Source organism: Pelobates fuscus, chromosome 9 (genome assembly GCF_036172605.1).
Source record: "Pelobates fuscus isolate aPelFus1 chromosome 9, aPelFus1.pri, whole genome shotgun sequence".
Taxonomy (NCBI): domain Eukaryota; kingdom Metazoa; phylum Chordata; class Amphibia; order Anura; family Pelobatidae; genus Pelobates; species Pelobates fuscus.
This window is the reverse complement of record NC_086325.1, coordinates 104,579,354-104,606,758: the sequence shown is the minus strand read 5'-3', so window position 1 is coordinate 104,606,758 and position 27,405 is coordinate 104,579,354. Positions and strand designations below refer to the sequence as shown.

At 42.1% G+C, this 27,405-nt stretch overlaps 1 protein-coding gene across 1 annotated transcript in view; it reads right to left on the bottom strand.

Annotated features, from left to right (window-relative positions):
- Positions 1 to 2,755: 2,755 nt before the first annotated feature.
- The window catches only part of TEX11 (testis expressed 11), a 270,524-nt gene continuing 245,874 nt past the window's right edge, over positions 2,756 to 27,405 (bottom strand). The window contains exons 28-30 of the mRNA XM_063433451.1: positions 16,128 to 16,248; positions 15,858 to 16,022; positions 2,756 to 2,896 (exon numbers count right to left, since the gene is read on the bottom strand). Coding sequence (XP_063289521.1) covers positions 2,825 to 2,896; positions 15,858 to 16,022; positions 16,128 to 16,248 — 358 coding nt within the window. The 3' untranslated portion in view covers positions 2,756 to 2,824. The remainder of the gene's footprint in view (positions 2,897 to 15,857; positions 16,023 to 16,127; positions 16,249 to 27,405) is intronic.

Here is a 27,405-nt window from a genome sequence, read left to right as displayed (position 1 = left end):
CTGATCTGGCCCTTCCTTCGGCCTGCACACTCACCTGATCAGATAGTTATGTGATCACGGTGACATGTGTTCACACGTCTCGGATCGGCAAGATTGACAGATTCTATAGAATGCTTTCATCCGTAAAATTTACATATATATTCATAGATAGAGAGCGAGAAATAAAACCAGCTAATTATATATATTTCCCTTACAATAAATATATATATTCATTCTATGTGTATTTTGAGATTATATAATGACAACCCACGATGAAATACCAGAGAATTTAATTTGAAAGCCTTATATTTGACCCTGTACAATTTTGTATTTGTGAGACATCGTTGAACACAAATATTAGTGTTTTAGAGCAGTAAAATGTATAGTGATGTTTACATCATCAGTGAAAAGACAGTTTGCTTTTTTTGTACGAAATATGAACACTAACTTTGGCTAGTGTTTGTGATGATGTGGCTACTTAAAAAAGACTGGACACACCCCATTTCGAAAACCCTTGGTTGTCTACATTTTCAAATGTTATGTCATGATGGGGGTAATTTTCATTCTTGGGCTGCCATATGGTCTCAAAGGCAACATAACCACTCTGGCAAATTTCAATGCATAAAAAGTGATATAGGCAAACTCTTTATTTGATCCTGTAGTTTTCTAAAACATCATGAAATCTGTACATGGGGGCATCATTGCACTTGTGGGATATCACAGCATAAAATATGTGTTTTATTGCAGTAAAAGCAAAAGGTAGTATGACATTCACAGTTACAAATGCCAAGCAAAACTTGGAAAATAACAATCTTAATTTCTCACACTTTTTTTAGATTTTATTCTTATTAAATTGTGTACCATTTATATATAGATATATATTTAGATGTGAAATGAAAGCCTTGTTTTATCCTGAACAAAATTATTTATAATGTGTGGGTGCACTTAATCTGAAAGAGCTAAACTATGGTTGAGCGGACATGTAGCTCAAATTTTAGGTTTTGTTTTGGTTCACAACTTGGACAATTGCCTCCATCTTTAATGGGTTAAGAGACTACAAATTCAATTTCTCTATTTTAACACTGTTCTGTTTTTAGCTGTCAAAATATGAAGATTCTATATTACCAGGGCTTCCATCAGAAATTTTGGGGTCACTTAAACAGCTCAAGGTCTGGGAGCAAGGGTCCACCCTTGAATCAACCCACAGTGCCCGCTGCTGAGTCCAGCCCCAGTACCAGCCCACGAATCCGTCTACAGTGCCTGCCCCTGAGTCCATCCACAAGGATGCAGTGTGTGATGTGTATAGTGGATGCCAAGTGTGTGAGTATGTATGTGTGTGGCAGGATAGTGGATGAATTCTGTGGAAACAGGTTTTTTTTTTAATTTAAAAAAATGTTATCATTAATTTTTGAATTTTATGCCCCTCTCAATACATCTTACCTGTGACCAGGGGGAGAATATTACACTCCATGGTGCTCCGGTGGCATTGTTCAGGGTGCCATTTAGTGAACAGGGGGCCCAGCCAACATGATCTTCAGCTTTCAGCAGTTCCTCTATCCAACTGTCGCGAGTCTGGTCTGCGTGTTGTGCGGAGAGTTGCCATGGTAACCTGCTGCAAAGCTCTGACGGCCGGAGGCTCGTGAGAATTGGGGAGAGCTTCTGGATGCTGATGATCATGTGTGCTGGGCCCCCTCTTCACTATACTGGTTGAGAGGATCCACAGGTGACAGTGGTGGAACCACCCTCTAGCACAAGGGTGGACGAAATGTAGCTGCCCATTTGTCGTACAAGTCCCACAATGCTTTGCCAGCTGCGGATCAACAATTTGCCCAGCCTTGCAGGGTTGTATTTAGCGTCGAGCAGTGATTGTGTTTGAATTTAAGGCATGTTTTTGCATGGAGTATGTTTTTGTTGGTGTTTGAATGCAGGCGTACATTTGTGTGTAGTGTATACACTGATACACACACTGATACACATACACACAGTTACCCTGTAGTACCGCCACTAGGAATATGGGGTCAGAAGTCTGGGCCTACCATGAACGCCCTGCTTCTGACAAATGTATAAGAATTCCGCATCAGACTCTGAGAGGCTCTGAATTCGATACAGTCACACTGAGGAAACATAGTATTAAGACATCAACACCTAGAGGTCTCAGAAGGGTGTTTTTAGTCCACAAAAATCGGTGCATCGAAAACTAGACCAGCATATACCTATCCGGTTGATCTTCAAGTCAGAAGTGTGTGTCATGGGAACTTACTGAGCAAGCTTTTCTGTGGTTACGCACCCAGTGAATGCTACACTTTTCATTACAGATAATTTTTTATTAAACAAAAGATAATTACACCTTGTACATTGATGAGCATTAATACACAATAGGAATTGTGTTCCTCTTCTATCCTAAAACAGGCTGTAATTGAGAAATACCAGAATGCTCCAGATTTACAGTTGGTTCTGTTGGTGGTGGGGATAAATGTAACTCGTGGATAAATGTAAATCACTGTAATCATTTTCAAATATTCAGCAGAGAAGTTAGAACAGAACAGGTACTAATTGAAAGCCACAAATCAAAATGTGTATATGCCCATTTAACAAATTTAAATGAAGACACACTTTTAAACTGTAACAAATGTGTGTATGTTAATTGCAAATTAAACAAAACAAGCTCTGGAATTAGCCATGAATAACTCACGTGATGCAAAGTAATGAATAGGATTTATTGTTTTTGAGACAGTTGGATGTGAAACTAAAACAACCAACAGTTAAAGTAGTGGATTAAAACAAGGAAAACATGTATGGAATAATAGATAAATGAAAAAAATAAAATAATTTTTGTGCAAGAGCTTTATTCCTCATTGGGCAGGGCTCTTTTAGCGGTGTCCACCTCCTCCAGGATTTTGCTGTAGAGTGCAACCATCTTTAAAAAAGGAAAAATACAAGCTGAACACTTAAAAAAAAAACTTGACTATTAACCTTTCACTAAAAAGTAAGCTAAAAATGCAAGAAATCTAAAACGACTTATTTTGTAAACAAAATTAGGAGATGTTTAACAAAATACAAATGTAAATTTCTTTGTTGGTTCAATTAGTATGAAAACATTTGAAGCTACAAGGCAAAAAATATAATTAGAATGTCATAATATTATACTATGGATAAAGAAATCGATTTGCATCCATCGGATTGTACCTTTTCCATGTCTTAGTTCCAAATGTTACCCCAAAAGATATTAGACTACAATTGTCAACATTGAGATCAGAGAGCAGCTCTTAAAGGGACACTCCACTGCCCAAATACAAAAATGTGAATAACCATTTAGTAGATAGACCCCAAATGAAAACATGTATGCGTTTTCTCCATGTGAGTATATCTAAAAACAGCGTTCAAAACATGCACTTCTCTTGTCTGAAGCCTTTGCAAGCCCTCCCTTTAAAACCCAACCCAGACTTTCTGTGGATGTCCAATCACCAATGTCCTCATGTTGCTCAGTAAGAGGTTTTTGCAAAGTAGGTGGTCTGGGCTATTTACTACCTCTTGATTTTAGCTCTACTCAGGGCCACCATCATGGGGTGACAACCATGATGGCCACGCACTTAGGGACACCCGATGGGCCCTATATCTTCAGGGGCCCGGTCAGCGCTGCGGGGGTGCAATAGCGCGACAAGGCCCATTTAAAAAAAATCGCAGCCACAAAGTACTGCTGGGAGGAAGTGGCCATCACTTCCTCCCAGCTCCCTCCCTTCCGCGCGGGAGGGAAGAAAGCCAGGCCGCGGAAGCCACGCCGACTCCCATCAGCCACAGCCTTCCACCTGCAAAAAACTTAAGCAAAATTAGCTGTATTTGTGTATGTATCTATCTATGTACGTATGTCAGTATGTATCTATGTGTGTATGTAGGTGTGTATGTATGTGTGTCGGTATGTATGTATGTCAGTATGTATGTGTGTGTCTATGTATGTCAGCATGTATGTGTGTATGTATGTCTGTATGCATGTCTATCTGTATGTATTTCAATATGTATATGTCTGTGTCTGTCTGTTTATATATGTATGTATGTCAGTGTGTATGTGTGTGTGTGTGTGCAGTGTGCATAGGAATTCGTTCATATTGTTTATTGTCCGGCCCCCAACAGTGTCTGAGGGACCGTGAACTGGCCCCCTGTTTAAAATGTTTGAGGACCCCTGTCATTATGTATGTATGTATGTATGTATATATATATATATATATATATATATATATATATATATATATATATAAAAATATATATATATATACACACATATATATATGTATGTATGTCATTATGAATGTATGTATGTCTGCATGTCATTATGAACGTATGTCTGTGTGTATGGATGTCAGTATGTATGAATGTATGTATGTCTGTCAGTATGTCTGTTAAAGTGTCAATTTCTGGGGGGCGGAGCCTGACCGCTGAACAGAGCAGACGTGTCCCATCTGAGCTCCAGCGCCAGGGCTAAATTACCGGAGCCAACTCCGTGCCATTCACAGCCACCGACCTAAAAAGGTGCCCATAACACTCACGAGCAACGGGTGAACACAGCAATACCACCACCGGCACAGCATCGGAGTAACCCGACTGAGGCCCGAGGCCTAACGAGCTTGAGCTGGAGAGAGATGGGCGCTCTCCCAGTTCTCCAACCCAAGATGGCGGCCATCCCACAGACGCGTGTGCAGACACAGCACGAGCAGAGGCGGGAGGCAAACCAGCTAAATATATCGCACCAACCTGCAAACTGCGACAGCTTCTGGGAGAAGCCAGCTGACTCCCCCTGGCAGCTAACAGCACCGGCATCGACAACCAAGCGAAGGGAGGAAGGGAAGGTCCCCCCTGGGCAATCAATATGGGATAAACATGCAACCTCACTGGACAGGCCCACCCGGACGGCAGACCTCCAGGGGATTAAGCCCTGAACATCACCCACCGGCTTAGCGGATCCGGCGCCACAGACGGCAACCCTCCATCAGAATCCACAGCAGCCCCCGACTCGGGAAGAACGCGGCCTCCTATGGGAACACCCGAGTTCGTGGTCTACAGATGTTGGTCTCCAAGACGGCCCGGGGCTTTGGAGAGGACCCGCTTGGACTGTCTCCAGATCCCCCGATTCCCCCAAGCCTACCACCCAGCAAGGGCATTGGCTAATTCTGGACTTAGCACTTACTATGAACTGCTTGTCTAATACCCCACAAATACAACCACGCCAGCCAGCAAACGCTAACACACACACATATATAGCCTAACAGATCACTCTCCATGAAACCACATACAACCGACAAGTGACAACACAAAAAAGCGAAAACTACAACACTTACCGGGCAATAGCACACTCTAGCCCCAAAAGAGGCACCCATACCTGCTATGCATGCACACAGACCCCGCATGGGGAGCAAATGCCGATAGCCCACGCACAGTCTCACACATTAGCTCCGGGCCTGACGGTATTCACCCACGAGTATTTAAGGAGCTAAGTGGGGAAATAAGTGAACCTCTGTATTTAATTTTTCAAGATTCTTTTGTTTCGGGTATTGTACCGGAGGATTCGAGGAAGGCAGATGATGTTCCTATATTTAAAAAGGGTTCAAAATCCTTGCCTGGAAATTATAGACATGTGAGCTTAACTTCTGTAACTGGGAAAATATTTAAAGGGCTATTAAGGGATAATATTCAGGAATTCATTGGGAAGAACTTTGTTATTAGCAATAAACAGCATGGTTTTATGAAACATAGGTCATGTCAAACTAACCTAATTGCATTCTACGAAGAAGTAAGTAGAAGTATAGATCAGGGTGTTGCAGTGGATGTGATCTACTTGGATTTTGCCAAGGCATTTGATATGGTTTCTCACAATAGGTTAGTCTTCAAACTAAAATAAATTGGTCTATATGAATATTCTTGTTCTTGGGTAGAATATTGGCTTAAGGATAGAGTACAACGTGTTGTCATTAATGGTAAGTTTTCAGGCTGGACAAAAGTGGTAAGTGGTGTCCCTCAGGGTTCTGTTTTGGGACCGCTTCTATTTAAAGGGACACTGTACTCACTATAATCATTTCATCTCTTTCAATTGGTTATGATGCCTGGGGTCCCCTGGCACTGTCTCTCCATAAAATGTTAAATCATTTTAGAGCAGTTTAACACTAAATGAGGGATCCAGGCCACCCACAGTCCGGCCTCATCTGGAGATGTGGCCAAGGCAGAGATTATACACTTCCTTGTAGTCATACCCTTCATACAGTCAGTTGGAGCTTTGATAGGCTAAAAACAGACAGCTGACACTCTCAGCCAATCATAGCTGCCCATTGCTGCTCATGCTAATACTTCCTCATTCGCCGAAGCAGCACAGAGGGGAGAGGCTGCTGAGGACTCTAATTTAGCATTGAAACATAAAAATGTGATAAACTGTTTAATGCTGAATGAAATTATGGAACTTGGGAACTCCGGACACTATAACACTGTATGCCTACAGTGTCCCTTTAACATATTTATAAACGATCTTGAAATAGGCATTGAAAGCCATGTATCAGTGTTTGCAGATGACACAAAACTTTGTAAAGTAATGAAATGTGAGCAGGATATTGCTTTGCTGCAGAGGGATTTGGATAGATTGGGGGACTGGGCACTAAAATGGCAAATAAAATTTAACGTAGAGAAATGCAAAGTTATGCACTTTGGGGTTAAGAATGCACAAGCAATTTACACCCTAAATGGTAGTGAACTAGGGATAACCACACACGAGAAGGATTTGGGAATTGTTATAGACAACAAATTAGGCAGCAATATGCAATGTCAGTCTGCAGTTGCAAAGGCCAGTAGGGTTTTGTCATGTATAAAAAGGGGCATTCATTCTCGGGCTGAAAATATAATTTTGCCTCTTTATAAATCGCTGGTAAGACCACACCTTGAATATTTTGGGCACCTGTTCTAAAGAAAGATATCATGGCACTAGAAAAAGTGCAGAGACGAGCTACAAAATTGATAAAAGGAATGGAGCATTTTAGTTATGAAGAAAGGTTTAAAATTGAAATTTGTTTAGTTTGGAAAACCGGCGCCTGAGAGGGGATATGATAACATTATACAAATATATTCGGGGCCAGTGCAAGCCTTTATCTGGAAATCTATTCATAAACAGGGCTATACATAGGACACAAGGTCACACATTTATGCTGGAAGAAAGAAGATTTCAATTAAGGCAAAGAAAAGGTTTTTTTACAGTAAGAGCAATAAGGATATGCAATTCTCTGCCTGAAGAGGTGATTTTGTCAGAGTCATTACAGATGTTTAAAACTGCAATTGGATAAATACTTGCAAAAACATAACATACAGGGATATAATTTCTAATTAGTGGGGTAATGAGACATCTGACTGCTATTTTGGGGTCAAGAAGGAATTTTTTCCTAGTTTGTGACAAAATTGGAAGCGCCTCAAACTAGGTGCGTAAGGCTAAACTTGATGGACGCAAGTCTCTTTTCAGCTATGCAACTATGTAAGTATTAAGAGTTGGCGCCCGTGGTAACCCAAGCTTGTAGCCAACTAAGAAGCCCCCCAGACAAATAAGCGTCCTTACAGCTATGCATACAAAGCCTGTAAACACTTAACCCCACGATGTACATGCTACTGTGAAACATATATATCTTAAAAATGTGCCTGTCTCACTAAAGCTCCAATTGTCAGATATGAAAATGTGCTTGAGGAATGCCATTGGGGCACCATGAGCCTGTATGTAATACCTAAAATGCACAAGAAAAATATAAAATAAAAAAAATAAAAAGTGTCAATTTAAGAGTCTAGAGTGTCCCTTTAATAATGTCCAATTTTACCATTGCCGTCCAAAATACTCTGGTTAAGAACATCCAGAATTTTTTTTAAGGACAAATAATGATTTTGACAATAACACCTCATCGAATGACGAGTCCTCTAAAGACATGAAATAAATGCCAGTTCTCAATAAGACAACTAAAAACACAAAAAAAGAATTTGCTTCTTATCTCATCCTGTTCCAAATTTTGTTTCTGCTATTCCAGAGAAAGGTGAACTCCTGAATGTATGAAGACTAACAGATTAACTGTATGCAGTGCTCAAAGTGAGCGCTGCATTCAATTCTTTAAATCACTGCGTCTGAAAAACAATGCTCAGCCTGGGTCTAAAAGTGCCAATGTCTAAAAAGACCATGACAGGACCTCCTTGTATGCCCCCTGCCAATTGTGAATGTTGTTTGTCGTTGCCAGATGCACAACACCGATCACAATGTGATTGGCATACACAACAAGCAGGAACTGCAAAATGAAAGGGAGATCTCCCACTCATGCTGCAAACAGAAATATAGAATGTGACGGCAGATAAGAACCATTCGACCCAACTAGTCTGCCCTATTTTCTAAATACTTTCATTAGTCCCTGTCCTTATCCCGGTACTTATCTTATAGCTAGGATAGCCTTATGCCTATCCCACGCATGCTTAAACTCCTTTACTGTGTTAACCTCTACCACTTCAGCTGGAAGGCTATTCCATGCATCCACTCTTCTCTCAGTAAAGTAATACTTCCGGATAATATTTTTAAACCTTTGCCCCTCTAATTTAAGACTATGTCCTCTTGTTATGGTATTTGTTCTTCTTTTAAATAAAGTCTCCTCCTTTACTGTGTTGATTCCCTTTATGTATTTAAATGTTTCTGTCATATCCCCCGTCTCATCTTTCCTCCAAGCTATACTTGTTAAGATACTTTAACCTTTCCTTGTAAGTTTTATCCTGTAATCCATGAACCAGTTTAGTAGCCCTTCTCTGAACTCTCTCTAAAGTATCAATATCCTTCTGGAGATACGGTCTCCAGTACTGCGTACAATACTCCAAGTGAGGTCTTACCAGTGTTCTGTACAATGGCATGAGCACTTCCCTCTTTCTACTGCTAATACCTCTCCCTATACAACCAAGTATTCTGCTAGCATTTCCTGCTGCTCTATTACATTGTCTACCTACCTTTAAGTAATTTGAAATAATTACGCCTAAATCCCTTTCCTCAGATGTTGAGGTTAGGACTCTATCAAATATTCTATACTGTGCCCTTGGGTTTTTACATCTAAGATGCATTATCTTGCACTTATCCACATTAAATGTCAGCTGCCACCGCTCTGACCATTTTTCTAGTTTACCTTAAATCATTTACCATTTGGCTTATCCCTCCTGGAACATCAACCCTGTTACATATCTTAGTATCATCAGCAAAAAGACATACCTTACCATCAAGACCTTCTGCACTATCACCAATAAAAATATTAAAGGGGCACTATAGTCACGAGAACAACTACAGTTTATTGAATTTGTTCTGGTGAATAAAATCATTACCTTCAGGCTTTTTGCAGTAAACACTGTCTTTTCAGAGAAAATGCAGTGTTTACATTACAGCCTAGTGATAACTTCACTGGCCACTCCTCAGATAGCTGTTAGAGATCCTTCCTGGGTCATGGCTGCCTAAAATGCATCCAAACATTCAGTGTCTCCTCCCTCTGAATGCAGACACTAAACTTTCTTCATAGAGATTCATTGATTCAATTAATCTCTATGAGGAGATGCTGATTGTCCAGGGCAGGGCCGGATTAACATAGGGGCTGATGGAGCTGCAGCTCCAGGCCCAGGCCCATGGAATAGGCCCATTTAAAAAAAAAATATATATTAATTTTTTTTTTTTTACACACTAACTCTTAGGTTTGCCACCTGACTAGTATTTTACTGGCACAGCTGATATTTGAGGCTGCCTGGCCAGTGCCAGAATTGCAGTTATACATTATAATATTTTTCTCAGTATAAACGGAAATTACTCTGCAATTCCAGTCACTGTGTGTGGAGAGAGGCAGAGATAGGAAGTTACAGCATATCCCTCCTTGCCTTTCTCTACTACTCACTGATCCATGGGGGAGCAGCTACACATCACAGAGAGCCCAGTCAGGAGCTCTACAGCTCAGGGACAGTGGGAGAAATGGGGACACTGAGAAACATGGGGACACTGTGAGACACTGAGACATTGGGACATGGAGACACAAGGGACACAGTGTCCCCATGTCTCCCAGTGTCTGTGTCCCCATGTCTCAGTGTCCCTAGTGTCTCAGTGTCCCCATGGCTCCCAGTTTCCCCTAGTCTCCCAGTGTCTGTGCCCCCATGTCTCCCAGTGTCCCTAGTGACTCAGTGTATCCATGTCTCCCAGTGTCCCCAAGTGTCTCAGTGCCCCGTGTCTCAGTTATCCCCGGGTCTCTCAGTGATATGGGGACACAGTGAGACATGGGGACACTGGGAGAAATAGGAACACTGAGACACTGGGAGACTTGGGGACTGGGTGACATGGGGACACTGACACTGTGATAGGGACACTGAGACTGGGTGACTTGTGACACTGGGAGCAATCCATCTATACAGCAGAATCAAACTGTGAGTAGTTTGTTGGTGATTTTACAGAATTTTCTTATGTCACTCCTTGTGATTTACATCATGTTATGTCACGCATAACTAATTAATTATTCAAATGTATAAGGCTGGTATTTTTTTCCAAGAAAGGTGGCAACCCTAACTACTCTTCACATACTCTTGCTTAAAGGAACACTAGAAGGTCAGGAACACAATCATGCATTTCTGACCTTATTATGTTAAAACCACTATTTAGCCCCCCTGGCCCCCTCTTGCCTCCCTAAATTTAGTAAACTCCTAATTGTATTCAAGTCTGCAGCTGCTGGCTATGTCCCTGTCTGCTTCTGAACTGACTCTGTCTGCTGACATCATCAGAAGTGTTGGTCTGCGCAAATTACAATGCTTCCCCATAGGATTGGCTGAGACTGTCAACTAGGCAGATCAGGGGCAGAGCCAGCACAAGTCAAACATAGCCCTGGCCAATCAGCATCTCCTCATGAAGATAAACTGATTCAATGCATCTCTATGAGGAAAGTTCAGTGTCTGCATGCAGAGGGTGGAGACACTGAGTGGCGGTGCTGCCCACTAGGCAGCACTGCCCCAGGAGGCACCTCTAGCAGCCATCTAAGGAGTGGCCATTAGAGTTATTTTCTCTGAAAAGACAGTGTTTACTGCAAAAAGCCTGGAGGGAATGATTCTACTTACCAGAACAAATACAATAAGCTGTAGTTGTTCTGGTGACTATAGTGTCCCTTTAAGTTTGGAAGCTTAAGAGGGATGCATGAGAACAAATCCTGTGTGGACTGGCTGACAATAAAATTAGTTTAGATAATGCAGACTTTGGTCTCTCTAACACTGTGGCATGTCCCCTTTCTTCTACACTCACTACATACACCTTTTCTCTGTCTCAGACTATTTACCAGGAACTTCTGCCTGCTAGTAAGATGATAAGGAGACAAGTGGACATGAGTGCTAGGGGACTGTCCTTAGAAAGCATGGAGTAGGCGCATCATTTGATGCATGTATGTCAAGCTCAGGGTAATACCTGCATAGTATGCCCTTAGTTGGACAGCCTGCATGATTGGCAGGCAGGCTGGCATGCATTCATGCCAGGCTGGCCTTCCAATTCTTTGGACAAACATGCCCCCTTTTTGGGCATGTTCACCCCTTTTGGCAGGTCTGGTCACCTGATTTGCGCTAGTGGCACACTCTTTTACCCTGCACATTGACTTCCTGCTTCACTGGACACTGCTATTAGGGGATATGGATTTACTTGAGAGATGAAAGCATAAATTAGAGAGAGATTAGCATAGAGTATGTGTTTTCGTATAGCTGCATCCTTTGAGTTTCCCTCCAACACCATCTCCATCAGATACATGATGCTTGGGAGGTATGATAGTGTTTTTGGTCAATAAGATTCTGTAAATAGGCCCATCATAATTGTCAGCACCAGGCCCACTGGGCTCTTAATCTGGCCCTGGTCCAGGGCTGTGTTTGAATCATGCTGGCTCTGCCGCTGATCTGCCTCCTTGTCAGTCTCAGTCAATCCTATGGGGAAGTATTGTGATTGGATCAGGCTACCACTTCTGATGATGTCAGCAGACAGCTTGTTTTTCTGAGGCAAACATCATGCAGATCTAGAGCGTCAGGCTTGAATACAGTAAGATTTTGCTATATTTATGGAGGCATGAGGGGCCCAGGGGGGCTAGATGGTGGTTTTAACACTATAGGGTCAGGAATACATGTTTGTGTTCTTGACCCTATAGTGATCCTTTAACAATATTACAAATACGTCTCCTGTCTCTGTGAGCAGTAGCTCCAGGAAGACATCTCACAAGGCCACTATTGTCCAGCTCAACACCTCTTATGATAGAATCCCCCAATAACAACTGCTTTCTATCAGGCCTCACCTTATCCTTTTTGTCATTGGCTGGTATCCACTACACTCAGTGTCTGAGCCTGTCTCCACAACACCACTACACTACAGCACTCTATTGTTTTAGCTTGGAAATCCCTCCCCTGATATCAGTACTGACATTAGCAGAGAGCATTCCTTAGGTTTTGGGTTAGTGACAGGGTAAGGTAAGGGTTAATGCTGGGTTAGGTATAGTGTAGGATTATGATTAGGCTTTCTGGTTATATGTTTAGCCCTACTGTCAGCATGGTCTGTCTTTTTGCTGATTGTGACATTTCTCTGAAATTTTCTCCACTCTTTTGGTATCTTGAAATAAATTCACTTAATTAAAGAGGAACTATCACTTCTCTGGCATTTACACCATTGATATCCTTAGTTTTCCAACCGGAAAAGGGCCTGAAGTAGAATGAATTGTCATGTGATATCATGGGATGAAATAATGGATAGAACAATAAATATGAAAAGCATGGCAGACACTTTAATCTTTTACAGCTAAGTTGGAGCTGTTTTTTAGAATTAAACCTTTTCATTATTGTTACACTTGTACAGAGGCTCTATGCGCTCATATAATATTTAATCAGTGAGCAACATCTGCTGGCATATTCAAAGTCCTGTTCATGTTGCGGCATCTTCTCAAAATGATGTCCTTCTGAAAGTAGGACTATGCCACAACAGGACTGCCCTATACTCCTGTCTCTAATGGAATAAATGTAACCCCCAACCCACAGTGGAAGTAAAAAGTTTAAAAAATACAGGTCATGGAAATGATGGTGCGATGGTTTACAAAATGATTAGTCTGACAAATATATAACCTAGTTATACTAGATTTTAACAACACTGCAGCATGGAGTCAGTCACTGCCTGTCGTCAACTCACCCCAACCACAGGTACAACCATACGATGGCCCTCTCTGTTCCTGTTTCCCCCCTTCCCATAAGAGAATATCCTTTCCTGCCACCACCCATTTTTTTCCCTTTCCCTTTACCTCACTAACACTATGGTTAATTTAGTTTTACATGTATGTATTCATGAGACCATGGCTTCTTCTTGACAGTTTTCACTATTTTTTAATACTATACTACTACCCCTATAACCAAGAGAGTTAGGCAGAGAATCAACACATTGGTGTTATTTTTTTCATCAGTTGTACAAATAAAATTTAAAGAAATGAACAAGAGATCAGAAGATGTGGGTAATTAGGATTACTAGGAATATAATAGAGTTTACACTTTAAACTATGCGCTTAGAGGAGTTAATAACTGTCTTGCAAACTTTAGGACAATTAGTAGGTGCAGAACTGGAGAATTGTAACACTATTTTGGATACTTGCTAGTTATAATCCTACTAGTGCAATGATTCCAACGTAGCTACATAGTTGTTCATCTCTTAGTGATTAAAGTTAGGTTAGTTTATGTATGGAACCCTGCTTGTGTGAGTATAACTATTTCACCTAAACATAGGCGTGCGCAGCATATTGTATAAGGGTGTGCACCCTAAAGCACAAACACACACGCCGCGTATATATATATATATATATACAGATAGTGGCACTCACCCTTTTAAGGACTATAAATGAAGAAAAGTATGCCCTGGTGCAATCCCACGCTGGGTATAGACAGTAGGTAGAAAAGAGATGCACTCTATGGTCTTTCAACGAAATCACTGGTATTTAATATCCAATATCACAATATAAATATGATCAACATTTTGACCTATTCAGGTCTTCCTCAAGATCGATCATATTTATATTGTGATATTGTATATTAAATACCAGTGATTTTGTTGAAAGACCATAGAGTGCATCTCTTTTCTACCTACTGTATATATATATATATATATATATATATACACACACACACACACACATATACTGCTGTGTGTTTGTGTATAGACGCTGTGTGTGTGAAGGTGATGTGTGTAAGGAGCACTGTGCATGTAAGGAGCGCTGTGTGTATGGGCGTTGTGTGTGTGTGTCAAGGCGCTGTGTGTGTGTCAAGGCACTGTGTGTGTAAGGGTGCTGTGTGTGTATAAGGGTGATGTGTGTGTGAGGGCGCTGTGTGTGTGAGGGCGCTGTATGTGTGTGTAAGGGTGCTGTGTGTGTGTATGGGTGCTGTTAGTGTGTATGTATAAGGGTGCTGTGTGTGTGTGTGTGTAAGGGTTCTGTTAGTGTGTATATGTGAGAGTGATGTGTGTGTGTGAGGGTGCTGTTAGTGTGTTTGTGTGTGTGTGTGTGTGTGAGGGTGCTGTTTGTGTGTGCTGTATGTTTGGGGGATTGTGTGTATTGTGTGGGTGCTGTTTAGTAAATATCCCCCCTCCCTTCTTACCTTTTGTAGGGAGGGGGGGACCTTGCTGCTGCTGCTGCCTTCCCTGGTGGTCCAGTGGAGGTGGGGCAGATTGCTTAATATCCCCCCTCCCTTCTTACATTATGCCTGGGAGGGGGGATCATTTCTGCTGCTGCCTTCCCTGGTGGTCCAGTGGAGAGTGAACTCTAGCCTGCGGGGGCTAGAGTTCACTCTCGTGAGATCTGAGCGTTGCCACGGCAACGCTCAGATCTCGCGAGAGGAACCCGGCGGAGCTGCTGGCAATAGGGTCCTCTCCTGCCTCCCTCCCTGCCTGTGGGTCGGTGGGGAGGGAGGATAAGAGCAGAGCCGGCACTCGGATAGCGCCGGCTCTGCATGAGCCGACAGGAGAGATCCTGAGATCTCCCCTGCCGGTCTCAATACATAGGCATGCCGCGGGGATTAGGGTGTGCCCAGGCACACCCGGCACACCCCGTGCGCACGCCTATGCACCTAAAGTTTGCATATCGGTTGTCAACTTACTGCAAGTCTATTAAATAAATCTTTATGTTGAAAGCTGAATAAATGACACGAACATTGAAACAGCAGATGTGTAAATACAAAAGTCCTAACATTTCAAGTCCTTTGCTGCTAGCCACGTCTTACTCACTGCAAGCCAAGAGAGTCCATGGCATACTCACCAGGGACAAATTTCTATTCACTTTCTATTCAAGTAAATTTTCACTCACTAACTAAGGGACGAGTGGAAATGTTGAGCTCTGTATATATAATCAATGCTAAACTAATTCAATTTTAATTAATTATGCTAAAGCATCATAAGATGACATATTGCCATGGGTACACAGAGCTGCATGAAGAAACAGCAAACCTTTGGGAACATTGGATTGCTTAATAATGAAGTTATATGAGTTTAACCCCTTAAGGACCAAACTTCTGGAATAAAAGGGAATCATGACATGTCACACATGTCCTGTGTCCTTAAGGGGTTAAGGTAATAGTAAGTTAGAAGCGCTCAAGTTTGGATCTTAAAAGTCTAAATGACTAAATAGAGCAACTTCATGTAAGTGAAGTAAGTGGGTCCTTCCTTGCATATTTTGCAAATAATTCTCTGCTAGTGAAAATGAAACATTACAGCGAATGTCTCATCTTAATTATTAATTTGTTACTGTCTGTTTCTTTTAACACTGACATTTTTATCATATGTAAACCTATTTCACTGTCGTTTGTAAGTCCTTTTTGCATTCTCCCCCTCACACCTGGTTTTCATAACTGCTCTTTAAAGTCCCAATGTAATTAAGCATGCGCATGGCCAGTGCACACCAGCGTTCTGCATCGGTATATCTCTTCACACTGTACTGGAAGATCCCTGTATTCCAAGCCTGGGTCATCAGCCACAATGATTCCACTTCTGGATATTCATCCTGAATAGCAATAGGAGTAGATAAACAGAGGGCTATTAAAGTCTTTAAGTGGTTGGAATTTTCTTACGTTAATTATTTAAGTGTCTATTTATTTTCAGAACTCACACAACTAGTAATAATATTTATTGCTTCTTGGTAATACAGCCAAACCTCCTCTTGGATACAGGTCTCCATCTCTACTGCCCAACTGGGTAAACTCAGCTTGATAAGACTGTGCAGGCACTTGCTGGGGATGAGAACACAGTATTATAAGTCTGCATATTTCAGTTACATGCTGGCTCTTGCATTAACCATACTTTTCGTTATTTTACCCAGCAGCATTCTCTCAAGAGACGCCATGTCATTATTACTTCTCTCCTGTCATAACATGTAGTTACTCATACTTTTAGTTGGGTGTAGGTATATCTTGCATGACATCTAGTGGCTACAATAAATACTACAACCTACATTTTATAGATAGTTCATTCATTCACATCTTAAATTGTCTTCAGTGCCAGATAACATATCCCTATGTTATCCCTTCATAACAATCTAATCTTTAAAGGTGATACATGTATGCAAATACAATTTTGATGCTGGTAAAGTATCTCATTGTGATGATGACATGAATATCGTTGGATCTTATCAGAAATGGTTTTATAGGGGGCAGGCTTGATCTCCAACATAGCCGGATGTGTTTGCCTGTAGCTCCCCACAATCTGAGCCACAACTACGCATATACAGAGCATACTGTTACCGAAAGTGAATTTTTTAAATATTCTAACGCCCCAATAGCTGAGCATGCCTTGCTGAGCCTGAATCGGGAAAGTCTGCTGGACATCACCCGGGTCCACATCTGAGGCCTCGAAGCGCATCTGGTGCGCCTATGGTGGGGAGACGCGTCTGATCTCCTACCAGTGGGCAAACAGCACTTGGAGTCCGGTACACCCCCCACCTCCCCTTTGGCCTGGTGGGGGATATCCCGGTCCTCACTGGGTCTGCTAAAGCCTGTTTCAAGAGGAGTGGATGGAGGAACCTTGCAATCCATGCGGCTCGTCCAAGATGAACGTCGCACTGAAACCTCAGCAAAACCATACGCGCCTGACAGGCCAGAATTGGAGAGAAGCCTACGAAGCAAGATATGAGGCAATCTGCCAGGCCTTTTGGGATCGTCTCGCAGAACGACAACCGACACTTACCCCTCCTGTGTCACAGTCATAATCTATCACTACTAATATTTTGCCTAGTCTGACATTCCAGGCCTACTCTTTATTTCACTTTGATCGAGTTCACTAGTTGTGAATAATCTCTTCTTTTATTCTTTTTTTTTTTTTTTAAACATAGCAAGCATGTTACCTTAACATCTACCTAACACTAGTGTTAGTAAGTGCTTTCCAGACTACTCATGCTGTCAGAATGTACTGCTACTTAGTCTTGCTCTTCCTTAAGTTAGACTACTCAGCATGTTTATTAAAATAAAATAAAAATTGCAACTCTCTCATATGCCATGGCAGTGTACCTAAATTTATGCTTACAATATGATTGTCAATGTTGTTGTGGCATCACAAGCCTGAAAATAAAGGATTTAAAAAAAAAAAAAAATGGTTTTATGACCTCTTGGAATTATATTATTTTTAGCTGACAGCTTAGGTTGGCAGAGTTTGCAGCGGAGTACTGGATTACTTGAGACAGAAGAATAGGCTATGTCAGGGGGGCTACAAAAAAGGCAAATACAAAATGGAGCAAGTATAATAATGAAAGGTCAAACCAAAGTTGAGGTAGCTAATAGAATAGAAGAGGGTAATGGAGCATGAACATGGAATCGAAGTGCGCCACAACACTGAGCTACGTTATGAGATGGGGGGAGGCTGCACAAGGCCCAAATGCGCAATGCCATCTGACTCAGACTTGGAGGGATGTTGCTTGACACACGATGGAGACCCTGGTGCCCCACTCACCCAGAGGGACATTAGGGGATTCCTCTCATAATTTAAAATGCATGTGGCCAAAGAGCTTCAAATGTTATTATTTCTTGTAATGTAATTATTTTATTAAATGTTATTATTTCTTGCCTATTGTACATCTTTAGCTTCCTCAGTACAGCACAGCAGTTGCCTGTAAACCAGGCAAGAGCCCAGGACCCGGCTTTATAGCCTTATACCGTAAGACATTTAGCGATCTATTGCTCCCACATCTCTGTAAGGTATTCAATGCCCTACTACATAGACAATCCCTCCCTACTGAAATGGTGGCTGCAAACATTTGCTCATCCCCAAACCAGGGAAGGACCATCTTGACTCAGGACATTATTGCCTGATTTCATTACTCAACTCTGATATTAAACTTCTTACAAAAGCCCTAGCGAACAGACTAAACCCGTTCTTAGAATCGTTAGTCCACCACTCTACGAACTGAATTACACACTCCTTGCCGCTTCTAGTGATCTACAGTGATGGGAACCCATGGGACTCTATCCTGGTTAGGGAGAGTTACCACAAGGCTGAACTTGATGGACGCAAGTCTCTTTTAAGCTATGTAACTATGTAACAAGTAAAATTAACCACCTACCAAGTTTTCTTTATCTATTCCAGACACATCAATCCCTATCAAAATATCATAGTTTAAGAAACTACAATCGACAATGGGGAAGTTTGTTTGGAGAGGTAAGAGACAACGGTTGTGTAGAACAACTATGCATGTGCCTTAAACTCACGGGGTACCACATTTTCTCCATTATTAACATGCAGTCGAATTAGTCCAGGTACAACAGTGGCATGCACCACTGGAACAGAAGCATTGGGTGGATTTTGAGCATGCTATCTTAGGATGGGAAAATCCTTCACAATATATGTGGATTACAAGGATCTATAGGGCTCCACCTACCTCACCAACCATAACCCACTTCCTCAACTTATTGGACAGACTTAAGCTTAACTTTGAGTTTCCTTCATTTTTTTCTCCACTGACATCAATCCTCTGAAACAGAATGTTCCCTCCCGGACTTCGCAATTATAAAGAACATGACATTTCTAGATTCCTGCACTTCTTTTGTAACTACCAACCCACTGAATATGCTAACCTTCTGGAATAAGAAGGACTGTGCACCGTGGACTTTTTCTGCTTCCTCAGGTTGCAAAACCTGGCTAACCTGGCACGGCACCTCCCACGGCATTTGAGAGACAAAGCATGGACTTTCCCATATGTAAAGGATGTGACTTGGAACCTCCCAACGAACCAACTGACTGAAGTACAATCTGTGTAATGCACAAGGGTCATGCCTACAAGGTGCTCTTTTGCTGGCATCTCACATCCCAAATACTGCACAAAATTGGACAAAGGCTGACCACGGATTGTTGGAAGCTGTGTGGAGGGACAGTGTCTTACCTCCCTTATTGGTGGTGATGTACAAAACTGCAGAGATTCCGCCTGGAGATCCAATCACTTATAGAAATAGTACTAGGAAAACCATTCCCATTAAACTCATGGGTCTGCTATTATCAAAACATATACCATAACTAGACACGAGAACAAATTGGCGGTGCACATAGCACTAGCGGCACCCTTACCACTATAAATCATAGAAACTTTAGAGATGGACAGATTGACAGCTCAAATCCATGTCACACCAAGGGTGTTTCACAAGATCTGGGACCCCTGGATTGATAGTGGTATGTAATATCAGACATCAATACCCACACTCTTTCATTACTTAACCCCCCCCCCCTCGGGCCCTGTCTACGTTAGTTCTGCCACTGAACACCACAAAACCACTCTCTTTCTCACAACACATACCACACACTACTTCTTTGTATATAGTTTCTAACCCCTGTTCCTACATTACAAGACATTTACAAACGCATTAACTCGCAGCTGCGAGCCACAAAACATCTGCTATGAATAGCACAGGAAACAGCTGGCTTCTGGAAGTGTCCCTTCCTCTTTTACTATTCTTTCTGGCAATGCGTCCATTTATATAGTTCAGTATGAATCCAGTAGGCTTACTTTCAAGGTATTAACTAGAGCTAGTTTTCGTTACTCCAACAGGCTCCTATTAAGACATACATGGTCTGACCAAAACAAAACTTACATCTATGGCGCTCAACATGTTTTTTTTTTTTTTTTTTTTAATTCTTTATTTTTATAGTGCATAGATGTGACATAAACAGGCAAGAGGTGCCCCAAAGGCAGTCCTCCAGCTTTTCCCACGCGGAACATGCGGGGCACAAGAGTAACATGCACAATTTTACATTTGAAACAGGTTTAAGTACACGAATACCTTAGTAGATTACAAATATGGTCTAGGAGTATAAGCAGTTTCAGCATTGTAGTTTCGACTGTACGTATACACCTATACTACATACATGCTTGGTCAGAGCTTGAGTTAGGTTAATTTCTTACGATTAATACGGGCATACATCTATAGGTATACATTGTCAGTTAGGTAGACAGGCTATTGTTATTGATCTAGCTGTATGGTCTTAAGTAGCTTAGCAGGCTATTAAGTCAGTGTAGTATTGAGTTACAGGCTATGCATATTAACAGCAATTACAGATTTCTATACGCTTAGCAGAGTTTAGCCACCAGGGGACAGTAGAACGCCGGGTACACATGCAGGCTCAGGCGTTTGAAATGCTTTCTGTGGGAAACTGCAAGTGGAGAATCTGCCGTAGGAAGCACACAGTGGTATCATGAGTGGGGTGCTAAGTTAAGGGGTACACTCTCCTCTATTATATACATGTCTAGCAGCGGTCATTCCTGCAGCTGTGCTAAGCCTGGAGTCTTTGCAGTATGAAAGTTCTTTGTGTTTTTTGCAGATTATGTCAGTGTTTGGGGCTTGTCATCCAGGAGTGGAATGGAGCTTGTATGTTCACTGTTCCCCTATATGTTGGCAAGGTCAGAGTCCTGATAAGAGTCCCCACCTACCCAAGGTGTGAGTGTTCTCATGGTGGTAAGCTGAGCTTGCGTGTGGAGTATACCCTTGTTATATTATCCGCTGTGCGGAAGGAGCTCGCCGTTGGTCTCCTGGCTGCTGTCAGCTTACGGTGTTCTGGTGCTTCCTCCTCTCTTCTCCGTCTCTCAGTAGCGCGGCGGCCATTTTAACTTTTGCCATGCGGTCCCCGGATGGTCTCTTTGCCGCCTAGATGTCCCAAGGAACCACTGCGTCCCCAGTGGGGTCCGGGATAACCCCCCCGGGGGGGGTAACGGGGCCCTCAGTTGGCTTGCGAGCGGTCCTGCCGGACTAAGCACGGGAGATCGGCCGCTTCTCCCGCCAGAGCCTCACGGCAGGCCGCAATCCCATCTGCCCTTCAGTCCGTGTCGCCGATAGGACGGGGGCTGACTATGGCACCAAGGGGTGTTGGTCAGGTCACCTTGTCCCTCTCACAGTAGCTAAGGATTTTTGCAGGTGAGAAGGGGTAATTTTAAGCCCATTTATGAAGGGTTCTTCAGGGAGCCGAGGTGCCCCACGTCCATCCAGCTTGGCGGTCAGGCCCCGCCCCCCAACATGTATTTATTAACCACCATGTATTTCCTAAATGTTGATGTATGCCAAGCCTTTTGTACTCCACAATTGACATCATCTGGATAGTATTGCATTTGTAACTGACGTGTTTTGTATTAATAGCGCTTTGTACTTTCTATTTCTGTACATTGTTTAGTCTATAAATGTACGGAAAACCCCCCCAATAAATAATGTTACCCAGTCACTAAGACACACTGCATGCAACTGTATAAAAAAGATTGCTCACATAGAAACTCATTGTTATATCCACTTCTATGCCACTAAGAATTTTTCTCATTCTTTTTGCTTTCTTATGCTGCACTTTCTGCTATTTTTACAGTTCTCACATAGCTTTGCCAGACAGGATGGGCCTCAACTCATGGCTTATCAACCAGCTCCATTCAAAATTATATCTCTTAACTGCAGGGGACCAAATGTTCCTGAGAGAAGGCCCATGCTCGTTGATACAGATTACAGATTTAAATACTGTTTTAAAATTTAAAAGGCTACTTAAAATCACCTATTATAGCAAACAAATATTCAGATCAACCGTATGGCCATATTATGCTAGTTCACAGTATACCAATATCGGTGGGTCCTACACTAATTTTAACAAAGGAGATTAACATGTTAACTAAAACACTTACCGTTTAAACAGAGTAGCCTTGCAAAATTTAAAACTACTTTTTTTTTGTGTGCCCTTTTCCTTAATCTGTATTTTGTAAATATTTTGGTCCTTACGGAAGAACCACTGCTCAGAAGTGCATGTTTATTTTAGCAATACCTAAAGGGCCAAAAGAGCTGGAATTGCCATTGGATTATCCACACATGCAAAATATCACAAACAGGGTTGTTAAAGGGCATAAAACGATTGATCACTTGGCTCAGATGAAAGCTCTAACTACTCGTATACACAAGCACTCTAAAACGGATTTACCAGGAATTGCTTATGGAACACTCATACTATAACCCACTGTATAACACAAAAATATATACAAAACCTAGTTATTTAAATATACATAGGGATTTGAGATAGTGCACAGGTAACTTTTTTGTTGTTTATTCTATGCATTGGGGCTGATGAGTACTATAGCCATTGCTGTAAGGGGTTTGAACACAGGGTTTAATTTTATGTTTGTATTTTCTTTTTTGTATTACACAGCCATGTTACTGTGCTGCCTCCCACCCCATGCTCACACTAATAAGGGTTAATAAGTGCATAGGAATTTAGAAAAAAAAAATTCTCTCTCATTAGAGATTTTTGACTTTTAGCTCAAAGTAGCAAGGTGAAGTGTTCGTGTAGGACTCAGCTTTGCCTTGAAGTGGCATGTGAGCTTCCACTTTATTGGCCATTGGAGTGATACTAAAAACCTCCAGTTATTTAAATGTGCATAGGGCTTTGGGGTAGTGTGCAAGTAACAGATTTTTGTTTTTATTTTAACATATATATATATATAATTATTATTATTATATTATTTATAGAGCGCCGTCAAATTCCGCAGCGCTTTACAATGGGTGGACGAACAGACATGTAATTGTAACCAGACAAGTTGGACACACAGAAACAGAGGGGTTGAGGGACCTGCTCAATGAGCTTACATGCTAGAGGGAGTGGGGTAAAATTACACAAAAGGTAAGCATAGTATTAGACTAGTGACAGTTGCAGAAGAGGAATCAGTTGGGAGCTATTAAGAGTTTAATTGATACGCTTTTATGAAGAAGTGGGTTTTTAATGATTTTTTGAAGGAGTGGAGACTGGGTGAGCATCTAACGGAGGAGGGAAGCGAGTTCCACAGGAACGGTGCAGCCCTCGAGAAGTCTTGAAGGCGAGCATCAGAGGTGGGAGTACGGACAGAAGATAGACGTAAGTCTTCAGCAGATCGAAAGGGCCTAGACGGGACATACTTGTGTATAAGGGAGGATAGATAGGTGGGAGCAGCATTATGTAGACATTTGAAAGCAAGAACCAGAATTTTAAATTGAGCTCTATATTTTATAGGAAGCCAATGTAGGGACTGACAGAAGGGTGAGGCATGGGAGGTGCGGGCGGACAGGAAGATGAGCCTCGCCGCCGCATTGATTATGGACTGTAACGGCGCAAGTTGGGAGCACGTAAGACCACTGAGAAGCGGATTACAGTAGTCAAGGCAAGAAAGTACAGTGGAATGGACCAACACCTTAGTCGCATCTGGCGTTAAGTAGGGGCGGATGCGCGCAATGTTTTTGAGATGGAAATTACAGGATTTGGCGATAGAGTGGACATGAGGCTTGAGGGAGAGGTCGGAGTCAAAGAGAACACCTAGGCAGTGAGCCTGCGTGGTGGAGATGATGGTAGCACCATTGACTTGGAGGGAGACAGACACAGGAGTAACAACACTTGAGAGAGGAAAGACCAGAATTTCAGTTTTGGTCAAGTTTAGTTTAAGGAAGTGGGCAGCCATCCAGTTAGAAACAGCAGAGAGGCAGTCAGAGACACTAGTCAAGAGGGACGGGGAGAGATCAGGAGAGGACAGGTAGATTTGCGTGTCATCTACATAGAAATGATATTGGAAGCCAAAGGAGCTAATGAGTTTACCAAGGGAGGCAGTATAGATGGAGAACAGTAGGGGACCAAGGACTGAACCTTGAGGGACACCAACAGAGAGGAGTTGGGGAGAAGAAGCAGAGCCAGAGAAAGAAACACTGAAAGAGCGCTGGGAGAGGTAGGAGGAGCACCAGGAGAGAGCAATATCTTGTAGACCGATATTGCTAAGGATGAGAAGAAGCTGTTGATGATCAACAGTGTCAAAAGCTGCAGACAGGTCAAGGAGAATTAGGATAGAGTAGTGACCACAAGATTTTGTAGCGAGTAGATCATTGGATACTTTGGTCAGTGCCGTTTCCACAGAGTGCTTAGCGCGGAAACCAGACTGAAGCGGGTCTAGCAGAGAGTTTGATTCGAGGAAGTCTGTCAATCTCGCATACACAATTCTTTCAAGGATCTTGGATGCAAAAGGCAGTAGCGAGATAGGACGATAGTTGGATGGGGAGTTAGGGTCAAGATTGGGCTTCTTTAGAATTGGGGTTACAGTTGCATGTTTGAAGGGCGATGGAAATATACCAGAGGAAAGAGAGAGATTGAGAATTTTAGTGAGAGGTGGAGAAAGAGAAGAAGACAGAGTACGGATGAGATGCGAGGGAATTGGATCTAGGGAGCAGATGGTGGGGCGGGAGGACTGGAGCAGAGCAGAAACCTCTTCCAATGTAGCGGGTGCGAATGAACATAGAACAGCAGAGGGAGTGAAGTTAGGGGAAATATTGCAAGGGGGAGGAGAAAGATGAGAGATCTCTTCTCTTCTGATTGTAGAGATCTTGTCAGTGAAGTGAGTTGCAAAGTCTGAGGCAGTCAAGTTAGTAGGTGGAGGAGGTACAGCAGGGCGAAGAAGAGAGTTAAATGTGTGAAATAGTCGTTTGGGTTCGCGGGAGAGTGTGGTTATGAGGGTATTGAAGTAATTAACTTTTGCAGAGGAAAGAGCCAAGCTGTATGAGCTCAGCATAAATTTATAGTGCAGAAAGTCAGATGCACAGTGAGACTTTCTCCAACAGCGTTCAGCAGTTCTGGAGCATTTTTGGAGGTATCGAGTGAGCTTGGTGTGCCAGGGTTGTTGTTGGAGGGGCTTGCGGCATTTAAATGTACAAGGTGCCATGATGTCTAGTTGAGAGGAGAGGGTGGAATTGTACAAGGAGGTTTCAGAACAAGGACAGGTGAGGTTTGAGATAGGTAAAAGGAGAGTTTGGAGATTAGTGGAGAAATGCTCTAGGTCAGGGCTTCCCAAACTTTTATGGGCCGAGACCCACTTTTCAAAATGGTAATTTTTCGAGACCCACTTGCTTTTAATGCGTATTTTAAAAAGTGAACACCATGGCAATCCGCTTCAGAGGCATACAATTGGCACACCATGGCAATCCGCTTCAGAGGCATACAATTGGCACACCATGGCAAACCGCTTTAGAGGCATACAATTGGCAAACTATAGCAATCCGCTTTAGATGCATACAATTGGCACACCGTGGAAATCCGCTTTAGATGCATACAATTGACACACCAATGCAATCCGCTTTAGATGCATAAAATTGGCATATCATGGCAATCACTTTTAGATGCAGAAACTTGGTACATCATGGCAATCAGCTTCAGAAGCATACAATTGGCACACCGTGGAAATCCGCTTTAGATGCATACAATTGGCACACCATGGCAATCCGCTTAAGATGCATACAATTGGCATACCATTGCAATCAGTTTTAGATGCATAAAATTGGTACATCATTGCAATCAGTTTTAGAGGCATACAATTGGAACATCATGACAGCTTTAAATACATAAACTTGGCACACCATGGCAATCAGCTTCAGAAGCATTCAATTGGCACACCATGGCAATCACTTTTAGATGCATAAACTTGGCACATCATGGCAATCAGCTTCAGAAGCATTCAATTGGCACACCATGGAAAACAGTCAGATGCATACCATTGGCACACCATGGCAATCAGCTTTAGATGCATACACTTGGCATATCATGGCAATCACTTTTAGATGCATAAACTTGGCACATCATGGCAATCAGCTTCAGAAGCATACAATTGGCATACCATTGCAATCACTTTTAGATGCATAAAAGTGGTACATCATGGCAATCAGTTATAGAGGCATACAATTGGAACATCATGACAGCTTCAAATACATAAACTTGGCACACCATGGCAATCAGCTTTAGATGCATAAACTTGGCATATCATGGCAATCACTTTTAGATACATAAACTTGGCACATCATGGCAATCAGCTTCAGAAGCATTCAATTGGCACACCATTGCAATCAGTTTTAGATGCATAAAATTGGCACATCATGGCAATCAGCTTCAGAAGCATACAATTGGCACACCGTGGCAATCCGCTTTAGATGCATACAATTGGCATACCATTGCAATCAGTTTTAGATGCATAAAATTGGTACATCATGGCAATCAGTTTCAGAAGCATTCAATTGGCACACCATTGCAAACAGTCAGATGCATAAAATTGGCACACCATGGCAATCAGCTTTAGATGCATAAAATTGGCATAACATGGCAGTTTTAGAGGCATAATTTTGATATATCATGGCAGTTTTAGAGGCAGAAACTTTACACATCATGGCAATCAGTTTTAGAGACATACAACTGCTTACTCACAAACTCAGAATCAGAAATTTTGTTGTCCTGCTCTTTCATCCAGGCACCTCACGTTGATTATCCTAGTGGTGGAACTAATGTAGAGAGGACCGTGGTGCAAGTATGTTTTCTGGGCCCCCATCTAGTGAAAGTGTGGCCAAAAGGTAGATCTCCATCTGTCGGAGAACTTCAACAATAATATGCCAGATGGAGATCTACCATTTGCACATCATTGCAGGGTTATATTTGTGAGCAGTGTTTGAATGCATGTTTTTGTATTAAGTATATGTGTGCATGTACGAGTGTATTTGTATGTACTGTTGCTATTGGAATGTAGTGGTGTACTTGTTTGTAATGTTTGCATCTGAATGCAGGGGTGTTTGTATATGTAGTGTAGGACTTTAAATGCAGGTGTGCTTTTTGTGTGTAGTGTTGGTGTTTGAATGAAGGGGTGTTTGTAGATCATTTTAGTGTTTTAATGCAGGGGTGTATTTGTATGTAATGTTTGCGTTTGATTGCAGTGTGTGTGTGTGTAGTGGATGCAGTGTGTGTATATTGTGTTTATAAAATATACATATACACAATGTGTGTTTCAATGTAAGCATGGTTTTTGTATGGAGTATGTGTGCAGTGTATACACACACACACAGACACACAAATACACACATTGACACAGCGATACACACAATGACACTTAGTTTCCCACACAC